Source organism: Ostrea edulis, chromosome 1, assembly GCF_947568905.1.
Source record: "Ostrea edulis chromosome 1, xbOstEdul1.1, whole genome shotgun sequence".
Classification (NCBI taxonomy): domain Eukaryota; kingdom Metazoa; phylum Mollusca; class Bivalvia; order Ostreida; family Ostreidae; genus Ostrea; species Ostrea edulis.
Genome location: NC_079164.1, coordinates 97,799,167 through 97,812,191, shown reverse-complemented (window position 1 = coordinate 97,812,191; position 13,025 = coordinate 97,799,167). Strand labels below are relative to the sequence as shown.

At 34.6% G+C, this 13,025-nt stretch overlaps 1 protein-coding gene across 1 annotated transcript; it reads left to right on the top strand.

Moving 5' to 3' along the window:
• Positions 1-1,271: 1,271 nt before the first annotated feature.
• On the top strand, positions 1,272-2,103 carry LOC125664874 (uncharacterized). The gene is made up of 2 exons (XM_056145239.1): positions 1,272-1,849; positions 1,958-2,103. Exons 1-2 carry the CDS (start codon positions 1,513-1,515, stop codon positions 2,101-2,103), a joined length of 483 nt encoding a protein of 160 aa, XP_056001214.1. The 5' UTR covers positions 1,272-1,512.
• The last annotated feature ends 10,922 nt before the right edge of the window (positions 2,104-13,025 follow it).

Here is a 13,025-nt window from a genome sequence, read left to right as displayed (position 1 = left end):
CGCCCAGTATTACGCTCCTTTGAGAAATGCGATTTAGGCCGGCCTAAATTTTGGGTCCCAGATGTCTCAATTGAAGACGCCGTGGAATTATGCTTTGTGCATTTTTTTCTCTCTCTCGAGAAAGTCAGTGGGGAAGTGAAAATCAGAAATATGCGCTAACTTGCCTTCACTACTCTCTAAAAAATGAGTCGGCTGCACAACCAACTCGTGACCTACGTAGGTACCAATGAATAAAGAATGATAAATCAACTATACATCAACCCGTGCATGATAGATCAACTAGACATCAACCCGTGCATGATAGATCAACTAGATATTAACCCGTGCATGAAAGATCAACTATACATTAACCCATGCATGATAGATCAAATATACATCAACCCGTGCATGATAGATCAACTAGATATTAACCCGTGCATGATAGATCAACTATACATCAACCCGTGCATGATAGATCAACTAGATATTAACCCATGCATGATAGATCAACTAGATATTAACCCGTGCATGATAGATCAACTAGACATTGATCAACCCGTGCACGATAGATCAACTAGACATTAACCCGTGCATGATAGATCAACTATACATCAACCCGTGCATGATAGATGAACTAGACATCAACCCGTGCATGATAGATCAACTAGACATTGACCCGTGCATGACAGATCAACTAGACATCAACCCGTGCATGATAGAACAACTAGATATTGATCAACCCGTGCATGATAGATCAACTAGACATCAACCCGTGCATGAAAGATCAACTATACATTAACCCGTGCATGATAGATCAACTATACATCAACCCGTGCATGATAGATCAACTAGGTATTAACCCGTGCATGTTATGTTAAATAAGATAATCATAGTGAATGTAGAAATAAAAATCAGGCATTGAGGTTTTCGAAGCTTTAATTTGAAAAAAGAGAGAGTAGAAAGTGGATGTATTATTATTAATTACATGTGTGTTTGTTGTGTTATTTTTCACCTTTGAAAGTGAAAGTTGTATATTGAATCTATACAAATGAAACAGTCTTGAAATTTTATTAAGCTATCCAGACCATTAATATTAAGACCTATCTTCAAATTAAAGAATCCCTAGACATTTACATTTTCCAATGTCTTTGTCTGAGATAACATTACAAACAAAGTATGCCTACTTTCTTGATTTTCTCATCAAACTATATTTTCCTGATTACCACCACCCACCTTTTTCGGCAACAGAAAGCACCACTACCAATTTTTATTTTATCTACATTAAAAAAAAGTTTATTTAAATCTAAAATAAATAGGTAATGGGGTTTTTTCTGTTGTTTATTTATAATATGGTACTATCAGCCGGTTACTTTCTGTGATGAAACGACAGGAGGAAAAGGAAAGAAAAGAACAAAAAAAACAAAAAAAGATTTCTAGACAGTCATTTTAGTGACGTCATAAAAACATGACGTCATAATAGCCACACCGTCACAATAATTTCACTGTTGTTTCCATCAACATTCATCAAAGAAAATGGGTCTTATTCAAAGCTGCATTGGGAAGCGCAAAAACAAAGTAGGGATTATTTCGGAAGAAGAAGCAGATGCATACGACAAAATAAAAACTGAGATGAAGAAAGAACTGATGGAGGATAGCATGCATAACAAACCGATTCCCTGCTTGATGTCTTCAGCAGCTGAACACGAAAAGGAACTCACAGACACTGTAGAAAACAGTCAAGTATCTGACTGTGTCAAGACAAAGGGCGGGATGGCTTTCAATATTTACTTTAAACCCGCTCTCGCTATGCCACTACCCATAAAAACATCAGTGCTGAAAATACTGCCTGAAGATTACGAATGGTGGAAAGGTAATTCTCTCTCTCTCTCATAATGAATTATCGATGATATAAAAGAAATGTCTCAGCATATACATTATATATTATACAGTGTATGAATTGTATTTATTATAATTGCAGAAGAAATGTTGAGTTTACTACAAGAGAAACAGGAAAATGCGAGGCGTAAGAGAAGGAAAGTGCTTCGCAAAAAGATCCTGGTAGCAAAGAAAGTAAAGGGGATTCGATTCAGAGAGGATTTGGAAATAAGAGTGATACAAGACTAAACAGCGTCGAACATATACATAAAATGTTTTGGTACAATGTACCTTAGACTTTTGAATGACAAATGAAGGAGGAACCTGAGCTGTTGTTTGTAGGCCCTCCATAGTGGCTTTGGTTATGAATTTTGTTGAGTTCTTCTTTCTCCTCTAGCTTTTTTCTATCCTTTAATTTTCCAAGATGTAAGCCTCAAAGATAGAACTTCAGCTACAACTGTTGACAAAATTCACCTAATGAGGCAATTAGCGAGACGGAGGCTTATATCTACTGACAATGAATCAAGCGAGGCAGATATTGGGTGCATATATATTCATTTGCCAGAGCAGAATTACCTCTCGTCTTCCCAGCATTCCAGGGAACACCCGTGTCACTGACAAGAATGGACTTCCTATCAAAATCATTGAACTGTAATGCTGCATCCGACCTTTGTTATTTACTCGATTCAAATCCTGCTTCAGTGGCAGATCCAGAGTTGGGGTCCCAGGGTTGGAACACAGAACATTTTGCTAAAAACGCATTTAGAGAATTGAACCCCCCCCCCCCTTTTTTTGAAAACCAAAATTAATGGGACCCCCCTTCAAAAATTCCTGGATCCGCCCCTACGTTATACACTCTCTTCAATAAACTACATTGTAACTTCAATACAACCAGCAGTTAATCTATTGTAGCAAACTATTTTCAACTTCTTCGGCATTTCTGACAAGTTCTGATAACACGGGTTTTTTGTTGTGGGTTTTTTTTCCGCTTTCTGGAACGGGACTTGGAAGCAGTTGCGTGACTGATCTGTAATGTGTCTTCTTCCTCAAAAGGAAGTAATTATAGGATTTTTTAAATATACAGTCTGTATTGAAAAATACTTACTTAGATTACTAATATTTGAAATATTTTTTGTAAATTTAGAACCTCATGAATGTATTTTCAAAAATGTTTAAATTCTACTCTCTTTCTGTCGGAATTCTCAGTCTTAATGATAGAAGTACTGTATTTAACTGTGTTCAGAGTGTCTTTCATTAAGCGTCTATTGATTCCTTTCTTGATTGTTATCGTATATTTGCTATGTTGAAATCACAAATAAAATATTTCATTTTGCACATGTTGTATGATGTTTTCACTTTCCGAGATATCATACTTCGTATATATTGGACTGGTTAGTTCAGTAATTAGATAATCTAATAAGTAAGTAATTTATTTATTTATAGTGACATGTGTATACCAGCCTACTAGGGATGTCAATTTTACTCGGATAGCCTAGTCAAATACTCGGAGTCTTTAGTCGAGTACATGTACTCGGTAAAAAAGAAGAAAATACCCAAAAAAAAAACCTCATAGATACGTTTACGGGGTAAAAGGTTGCCCATAACGATAGTTTATCTGGATAGCTGTGTAGAAATATGTTCAATTGAATTCAAGACATTGTATTAATTGCACATAGCTAGAACAGAGAGATACAATATTACGACAGACTGGCTTGAGTTTATTTATATTCAAGTACGCTAGCACGATAAGTGCATCAACAAGCAATATAAGATAGAAATTCATTTTAATTTATTATTTATGCTTATGAAATTTTTATTTCATTTCATTATTATTTTTTATGCGAATAAACATAGAGCATGCTTTATCCTGAGAAAATTTTAGGGGCGCATTTTTTCGGAGAAATTAACCCAACTTTGAAGGTGTGCGTTATATACACGAGGGCGCGTTATACGGACATCTAAAGTCAGATGATTTATGTGAACATGAACGAATTTAAACCCGATTTGACTTTTAGACCCTTACATGATTTTTACTTTTTAAAAAACAACTCTGAAACATTTAGAATTTATGAGCATTACTAAAAAAGCTAGTTTTTAAACGAGTACTCGACTATGAAGAATTTAGTCGATGATCGGCATGACCGAGCGATAGTCGAGTACTCGTTAACGTTCCTAGTGTATGCAATATGTTCATAGGCAGTTGAAAGTAACAGAAACATCCGGCCCATGATCGAGCTTATATGTCACTTTAAACGCAAAACTTAATACAGTACATAAAGAATAGAAGAAAAAGGAGCACCGCGTTAAAATAAAGGGAAAATGCATAAAAAATATACACATTAGAAATCCATGTATATTGTAAGTATATATCTGTGTATCAAGCTCAGCAGTGTCTTGTATGAGATATTGGGAAAGTATAGAACCATATACACATACATACATACATACATGTGTTTTATACTTGCATACTTACTAAATTGTAATTATACCTATTTGATTACAATTTTATCTGTATTCACACAACACTGTCAATATCTGCTCAGAAACATGTGTGAAGCAGTTGGATTACTTTATTTATCATGTTGTTAATTTAAATCTTGTCTGTAATCAGTATTTCATATATAATTATAGATATGTGCAGTGCAGAAGTGTGAACTATTGTCAGTATTACCGGTAGTACTTCTGAATGATTGTTATTGTCATTGTTACAATTAATTGCTTGTTAACCTGTACATGCCCCCCGAGGGCCCTAGATTGGTGAATAAAATTATATATATATAATCATATATCACATAATCACACACAGTTTACATTCTTAATTTTTTTTTAAAATAACCGTCTGTCTACGCATAAACGAATACAAATATTTTGCAACCTGGCGAGGATAATTTGAAATGTGTATAATGCTAATAGCATTATACACAGTGCATCCATATTTGACAATTTGGTTAAATCCAATGTTTTCAAAAAGTTTTGATCAACATTCGGAGAGCAAAAATGAATTTCACCTTCTACAACAAAAATGAATTTCGACTTCTACACTATCAAATTCAAATCTATTTCTTATGATTCGCTCATTGTCAATATGGTCAAAGGACAAAACTCTCTTCCAATATTGGATAACATTTGACCTCAGACACTGATGCATAGTCCAAGAAAGGTATTACACATGAGTAACATTTACGTTTGAATGGAATTAAAAGGTGATTTGATTATAAGTCTAACACAGAAGTACCCGCCAGTGTAGGATTGGAGTGTTGCGGTCACTAAGTCTCTGTTACTTAAAAAGTAATAAATCAAACACAAGATGTTTAACTTGTTTACTTGATAAGATCATGAATTGTCGTTGTAATAAACATACCACACTCCCTGTTGTAAGTACACACATATATATATACACGGTCTTATATTTATATATCTATGTGTAAATGCATGTGCATTAAAGACGATTTGTCACCGGGGGGAGGGGGGGGGGGGGGGCATACAATCCCTATGTGTTCTTTCCATTCTCTGCCCATAGGTGTCGCATGTTTTTAAACTTTTTAATTTTTTCAGCAAAATTAATTCATTTCATGCCTAAAACTACTTTACATGTGTTTTAAATGAAACAGTTTGCGTAGTTTTCGAGTTTGAAAGCGATGAAATTCAAATCTTGCGATATGCATATTTTCTTCGATATTTTACGCGCCATTATCTGTGACGTCATATGCGACCTCGAGCGAGAAGATTTGAAAACAGTTGATAGTCATTTCATAAACAGATTAGATTTAATTGACAAGCAAACAATTATCACATTAACAGCTTGTAAATAGCACTGCATTAGGGTGTTTTGTGCCGTTTAAGGGTGTACTTGCTGTCAGTAGAGAAGATTTGGACTGTGTTTTTTTCAATTTTCGAAGGAAGGTATGAGGGACAAGACATGAATATTTTTTGTCGGCACAACGACTTTGCCATAAAAACCCCCAGTAGAATTTGTCCCTGTACTTTTTTAAACAAGCACTTGGACAAATACGTAGATAAACTGCGAGAAAATGGTTCTATCGAAGCTACGCACTGTTACATATAGGCCTACGGCATATGCTTTCCGTTCTGCTCTCGAATTCAATACACACTCGCACCAACTGACCTTCACCTTGTAACAACATATAGGCAGAACTTTGCTAACAGTGTCTACCAACTGGTAGTTTTAAGAAAGAGATTTAAAGATAAAAGATAATTGAACTTTCAATTTTAAATAATAAAATATAATATTTCCCGACTTTGAATTGAATTATAATGCTTACATTTTTTTTAAGGAACGCGTACGTGTTTACAACAACAGCACGCCGCGCTCCCACTTCCTAAGTAACAACGTGTTGATAACAAAAAAAAAATGATTAGGCCTAATAAAATTGCTTTAATAAAATAATTTAAAAGTATTGTGATTTTCACAATAAGTTTGATCATTATTATTATTTTTTTCTTTTTCGAAATGCACCCGTGACAGTCAGGCCTAGTTGTCATTGATACATAATCGTATCATAATTTAGGTCTATCTAACTTCTCCAAAAATAAATTTAATAATATATTGCACTGTTTATTTTAGAAAAGCAACACCGCTAATTACAGTTGTTTACAGAAATGGCATTACCAAATTGTGTTTAGACAGTGATCCCATGTAAACATTATTTACTCGCAAATTTATGCAGATTTCATACTCGCTTTCCTTGCTATATTTGGGTCGCTATTTGTATGCACTGGTGGCTAAAAGATATAAGACTCGGGAAATTTGTCAACATCGAAATGAATGTTATCCATGGTAAATAAATTAGGCCCCTAAAACCCGAGTTTTTAAAAATATCTAACACTACTTTTACAACAAGTTGATCGACGAAGGTCGCATATGACGTCACTGTACCACGTGACTACCTATCTAATTAACTAGGCTTTTTGAAATTGGGGCTTAGATTTAAGTCCGTATTGTGGCTAATTATCGCATTACTTCAGCGAACGAACTATTACAATTAATTTCTATAAGCATAAGGAAGACAAAATGCATATAATTCTGTATACTTTGAAAACACGAGATGTGTCCTTTAACACCTCTGTCAACATCGAAAGTTATTCTCTTTAGAATCGAAATTTCAAGATTCTTGTAAAACGCATAGTAAGTGTTATTCTCTTTAGAGAAGCCGAGAGGCATAACCTTCATGAAGACTATGCCTCTCGACTTCTCTAAAGAGAATAAGTAAGTGTAAACTCTAATACAGACATTTAACTGTAGCGTAATCAAGTTTTGGTGCAGAATTTTAAGATAGAATTGATTTCCCTGTTGTAAATGAATTTTATAATTTTGAATTTAATAAAAATAAATCATATTTTCCCGATTTGAGGAGGGGTGTTTAGCTACAATAACCATTCTAATTCTTAATTCCGTTTCGCGTTTTAGCGAAATCTATGCACTACATATACACGATACATGAAGGTATGCCGTCTGAATCTGGGAAATCTTGTTTACATTTCTGTTCCAACTTTTCACCCCTGCTCTCATCACACCAAGCTATCTTTGTTTGTAAATATTGTATTGCTCCACATAAATCATTTCATTTCAAACAATTTTGAATAATGAATTCAGGTCAGACTATCGAAATGTTGGTAATCTGTGAATTAACACTAAAAGAACTTTTGGGAACAGAGAGATTTTCCGGCCAATAGGTGACAACTTCCGTCAGACCTGACTACCTGTATTAAGGGCTGGGATGCCATTAAGGGCTAGCTCGTGCAACTAGTGCTTGCTTGAAAACAAGATTGTTGTCGGGGGAAATTATCATGAATCAATTACAAGATTCAATGAAAGATAACTCTTTGAACTTTGTTATTGACTTCTTTCCAGACACCATACCAATATCCCAGTGGTCAGTCTTGACCAGTCATTAGAGCTTACTTAAGGTAACTCATCACGCAACAGTATGTCAAAACAGCACGGCCTTTTGCAGGTCATCCACATCTGAAAGTTCCCAAGACACATGCGCAGATAGAGAGACCGGCCTACAGTGTAACAAGCACAGCAAACCTGTATGCGCCCACAAGCAGGTACTGGTCATCAGAAGTCCTGTGTTTTTGTCATGTTCTATGGACCAACGAAGGAAAAAACACGAGGAAATTAGAATATCAGATATTGAACAAAGTCTATTGGAAAAAATTTCAAAGTCAGACATACTTTTATGAAATTGAATAAATATACAGTATATCACGCTTTTTGGTGATTTAAAGTTGTCTAAAAAAAGTAAGAATGTAAAAATTTTGGGAACAGAACCAAATTGCTGGATTCAATCAATTCAGTTACGTTTATGAAAAATTGGCAGATATTTGATTATTCTTTGTGCAACTGGTCCCCAAGTTTGAGTGTAAAGAGTATGTATGCAAAACAATTCTTTAAGTTTTAATCATGAAATGTTGCTGCTTTCCATCCTTCTGTCATTCCATCAAAGTTATTGCTATGCTAACATGTATTGGTCTAAGTTATATATTGACAAATTAGTCAGCTTTCGATCCCAGTTGCTCAGTTACATGCATGAACCTTGAACTTTGAAAACAAATTACGCCATTTTGAGCTTCTGAAATAGTCTTGCATATATCTTTCTGTTGGTTTTCACACTTTTTCATATATTTTATTTCTTCTTCAGAACCATTGGGTCACTTTGTATCTACCTGAGCTCAGGAGAGCTTTTCTAATCACCTTTTGCCTGTCGTCCGTCTGTCCATCATTTGTCTGCATATGTCCATAAACTTTTCACATTTTCATCTTCTTCTCTACAACCACTGGCCAATTTCAATCAAACTTGTCACAAATCACCCTTGGGTAAAGGAATTAAGTCTGCTGAAATAAAGGGCCATGCTCTCTTCAAAGTGGAGAATTTCAAGAACAGATAATATAAGGGTGGGGTCATTTAAAAATCTTCTTCTCAAGAACCACTGGGTCAGAAATTTGAAATTTACATGAAAGCTTCCTAGCATAGTATATATTCCAGTTTCTTCAAATCACGGTCCCTGGGGTTAGGAGGGTCCACAATAGGGGATAAACTCTTAACTCGAGGATATGCATGCATAGGAAAAACATTTATAAATCTTCTTATCAAGAACAACAGGACCATGGTTAGTCATATTACTATGAAAGTATTTCTAGGTAGGGTAGATTCAAGTTTGTTCAATGCATGAATCCCTTTTGTGTAAGGTGGGGTCACAATAGGGAATCAAAGTTTTATGTGGGAATATATAGAGAAGCATCTTTGAAAATCTTCTCAAGAACAGCTGGGACATGATTAGTCATATTGATATGCAATCATCGTCCTTTAGTGCAAATTAAAGTTTCTTTATTTCGTGTGGTGGCACAATAGGAGATCAAAGTTTTATATGGGAATATACAGGAAATCAATTTAAATAAATTCAATTCAAGAGTAGCAAGGTCACTAAATCGTATCAAAATGAAAACAAGCTGTGTGGATGCTAGCTTTCTTATTGCCCACAACTTTTTTGGTACCATTTTTTTTTAATCTTGTGATGTTGAACTTGGGAATTTGATCTACTTTTTAAAAACCCTAACCTAGACAATATCTTCTGAACTGTGAATCATGGGGCTTTCGTATTTTGTATACAGATTCTTTATGGCAAGTCTAACTTACATTTCATACCATGATTTGACCTGGTGACCTTGTATCATGATTTGACCTGGTGACCTTGTATCATGGTAATATGTTCTGAATCTTTGGAGCCACAATATGGGATCAAAATGCTTCATGGGAACTAAGATTGAAATGGAGTTTAAGAGTGGGGATAGAATTGTACTACATGAATGTAGACAAAAAAATATTCTCCAGAACTTATTTAACAGCAAGACCACGTTAGTAGAATTGCTATAACTACATGCATTCTTATGCTGTCTGGATTCAAATTCAGTTAGGTCACGACCCTGTGGAGCTAAGCTGGCTCATACATGTATTGTGGGGTCACATTTTTCTTGTTTAAGATTTTTATATGACGAACAGAAGGGTCAATGTTACTCAAGTAATCATTGTGACCCAGGAGCCTCTTGCTTTGCTTGCAGTTACAGTATATTATGAATTGGAGTGTATTTCTGAAGATTCACTGATTGCATGGTTTAAAAATCAAACATTACTGTATGAGTGATAAGTCTGTTTTTGTAGATTAGATTCTTTATTTCCTTAAGCTATACAGCTCATCGGTTTTAAATACAAAATATTTACAAATACATACAAATAAGACAGTAGAGGGTGAGTAGACATACAGATACAATTTTGAGGATATAAAATCAATGCATTTCAACATACATATAACAATACACGTGAATAATATGTCGAAGAAAGTACAGAATCATAAGTTACATGAAGATCAAAACTTTGTAGCCTGTTGTAGGAACTTTCCTAAATTATTGAGTTCTTTTGTATTATTTACACGAAGACGTTTTACTAATTTAAAGACACTGGGTTTCTTGTAATAATTTTTTTTTTTTTTTTTGTTGTTGATATATTTTATTCTTAAACCGTTATAAAAAGGACATTTTAAAATAAAATGTAGGATTTTACCTTCTTTTTGAAGACAATAAAATTCTGACTGGAAATAATGTACTGTGTGTGCTATATACAAGATCATCCTCGACACACACCTTAATGAAGGTATTGTGTGTGTGTGTTATTTTGAAACATGCACACCATTTTTATGATTTTAATGTGAAAAAGAAATGCATTGGCCACATTCTTCAAAATGGTGACGAGATTTTTTTTTTTCTCCTGCTTTCACAGGGAATGTGTGCAGCTGATCATTTAGCAAACTGAAGGCAGAAGACACTGATATGTTTAATGTTGAATTGAAGTGAGGCGTCCAACAGTGCTACAGAATATGTATTGACTACGTAATGGACTGCCACTTCAGGAAAGTTCTCAATGAATATGTCTTTGTTATGTTTTGCTGACAAAGTTGCAACAGGAAATATTTTGTAATCGGACGAGAAATCCCATTGTATGAATACTGTGTACAATATCGGACGAGAAATCCCATTGTATGAATACTGTGTACAATATCGGACGAGAAATCCCATTGTATGAATACTGTGTACAATGTGTAGATCACACTCCTGGTCAGAACATTTCCATTCATTACAACCTACAGAAACCAGGAAGCATTCGCAGCGACTCCACAAGCTTTACCGGCACTCGGGCAATCTGGCCGCGTGGTCTGTTGATACTCAATCCTGCTGTGGTTAAAAATGACACAAGAGAAGAGATACGTAACTCAAAGGTTGTAAAGAACCTGTAAACTGCAGCCATATCACAGAGACTGAGCTGTACTGAAGATTCAGCCAACCAAAGTCTACACTATTCTAGTCAAAACCGTGGTAGGTCCAGATAGCTTCTATGGAGAGATTGGAAATGTGCCATGTGGTCCAATTTAGGTTTTCATTCAAATTCACTGTAGGACTTTTATGATTCTATAACTACTGAAACTCCAAGGAAAACCACACCATCAGTAACGAGTTGTACAGATCTCGGGACTTATTTTTTCCAGCTTTTTATAAGAAAGAAAGAATGGCGGAAATACTATTGTATGAAAGTAATTCATTGCAGAGAACTTTTACATAATTCTCATAAATTTTCACTCTCAGGTTTATTTGTCTGCATTTTATTCTCACTTTCATATTTCACAGAATGTGAACACTAAACAAATATTTTATACATCCATCACAGTAATACAAATTATTATATTTACAGTGGCTTTGTCCGTGATAACAAAATAAGTATTGCGTCTATGTCTCTTAGTTTATCATGGTTAGCACACCTTTGAGTGGGGGATCCAGATTTTTTTTTCAAAGGGGGGTTGCGACCCAAGTTTGTACTCCCCCCCCCCCCTCAAGGGGGGCAAAAAATAACCATTTTATGTTTTTTAAGATTTTAAACTTCTTCCCAATCCTTTTGATGTTTTGTTGATAAAATGTACTCATTGCCTATTTGAGACGGAAATACCGCTAGCTGTGTCTATGTTTTTGTTTTGGTTTTTTTTTTTAATGAATGATACACAAACGGGGCGCCGGGCGGGGTTTAAATACGCATAAATCTATGAATGAAAAGTTCGATAAATACATATTTACAATCATAGGGATATATATTTATATATATAATCAGTACTAATAATGTAAATATAAGTAGTAACTGTCTGGTGTTTTAAGTTTATCGCGCAAATAAGTCGATAATTTGAACACGTGGTAAATTTATCGGTGTTTATGCAAATTATCACGTGATGAAATCAATTTATTGAGAAATAAATAAAGAAAGAAAAAATAGACAGTTATTCCTTGTATATGAACATATTTTCAGTTAACGATTGTGCACCGAAATATCCAATCGATAAAATTAACATTCCCCTATTTTCTACGAATGATAGTTTCATGCATCTTTTTTTTAGTTTGATTATAAATTCAACGTTGTTGCTGAGAAATTCGTAGAAATGCGAAATGCTATCATTCCCATCAACTGCAGTGCTAAATGAAACTGATTACACAATAGTTTCAGAATATACATGGATATACATTCCTTTCAAGTTATTTTGTTTTTATAGTGTTTCCTTTCAGTTAAATGAGAAACAATTCTGGTAGAGAAATGTGATTTTGATGGTATGTTTTGTTTGTGTGTGTTCATTTCATTATTATTGACAAAACTTTACATTGATTGGGTTTTTTAAAGACAAGATTGCTAGTGACTCTAGTTTCCTTCTTTCGTTTGATTTATCAGTAATATGAATATATTTTCCCGGACTTCGATGTTTTATACTAATCTTACCCCTCCACCGTCACTAAACATTATACACGTATGATATACTTACCGCAAGAGCTCGCAAGAGTATTAACTCTGTCAGTGTTGAAACATCTCCGCAGTTCTGAAAAATTATACAACTCGTACTAGCCGTGCCAGTCCCGGAAATGGAAACTGTGCTCTTATGGTGTATTGTCCTTTTTAAAAAGAATTATATCATTAAAGATTTCTACAAACACTCTTGTTTTAAGTTCAAATTTAACATGGTAAAGTATAGATGTTGCGACGTTAGATAATCAAAAATATTAGTATTCACAAAAATAAAATTGTATGTTTGATATAGGACGAGACAATCCAGCGATATAGAAG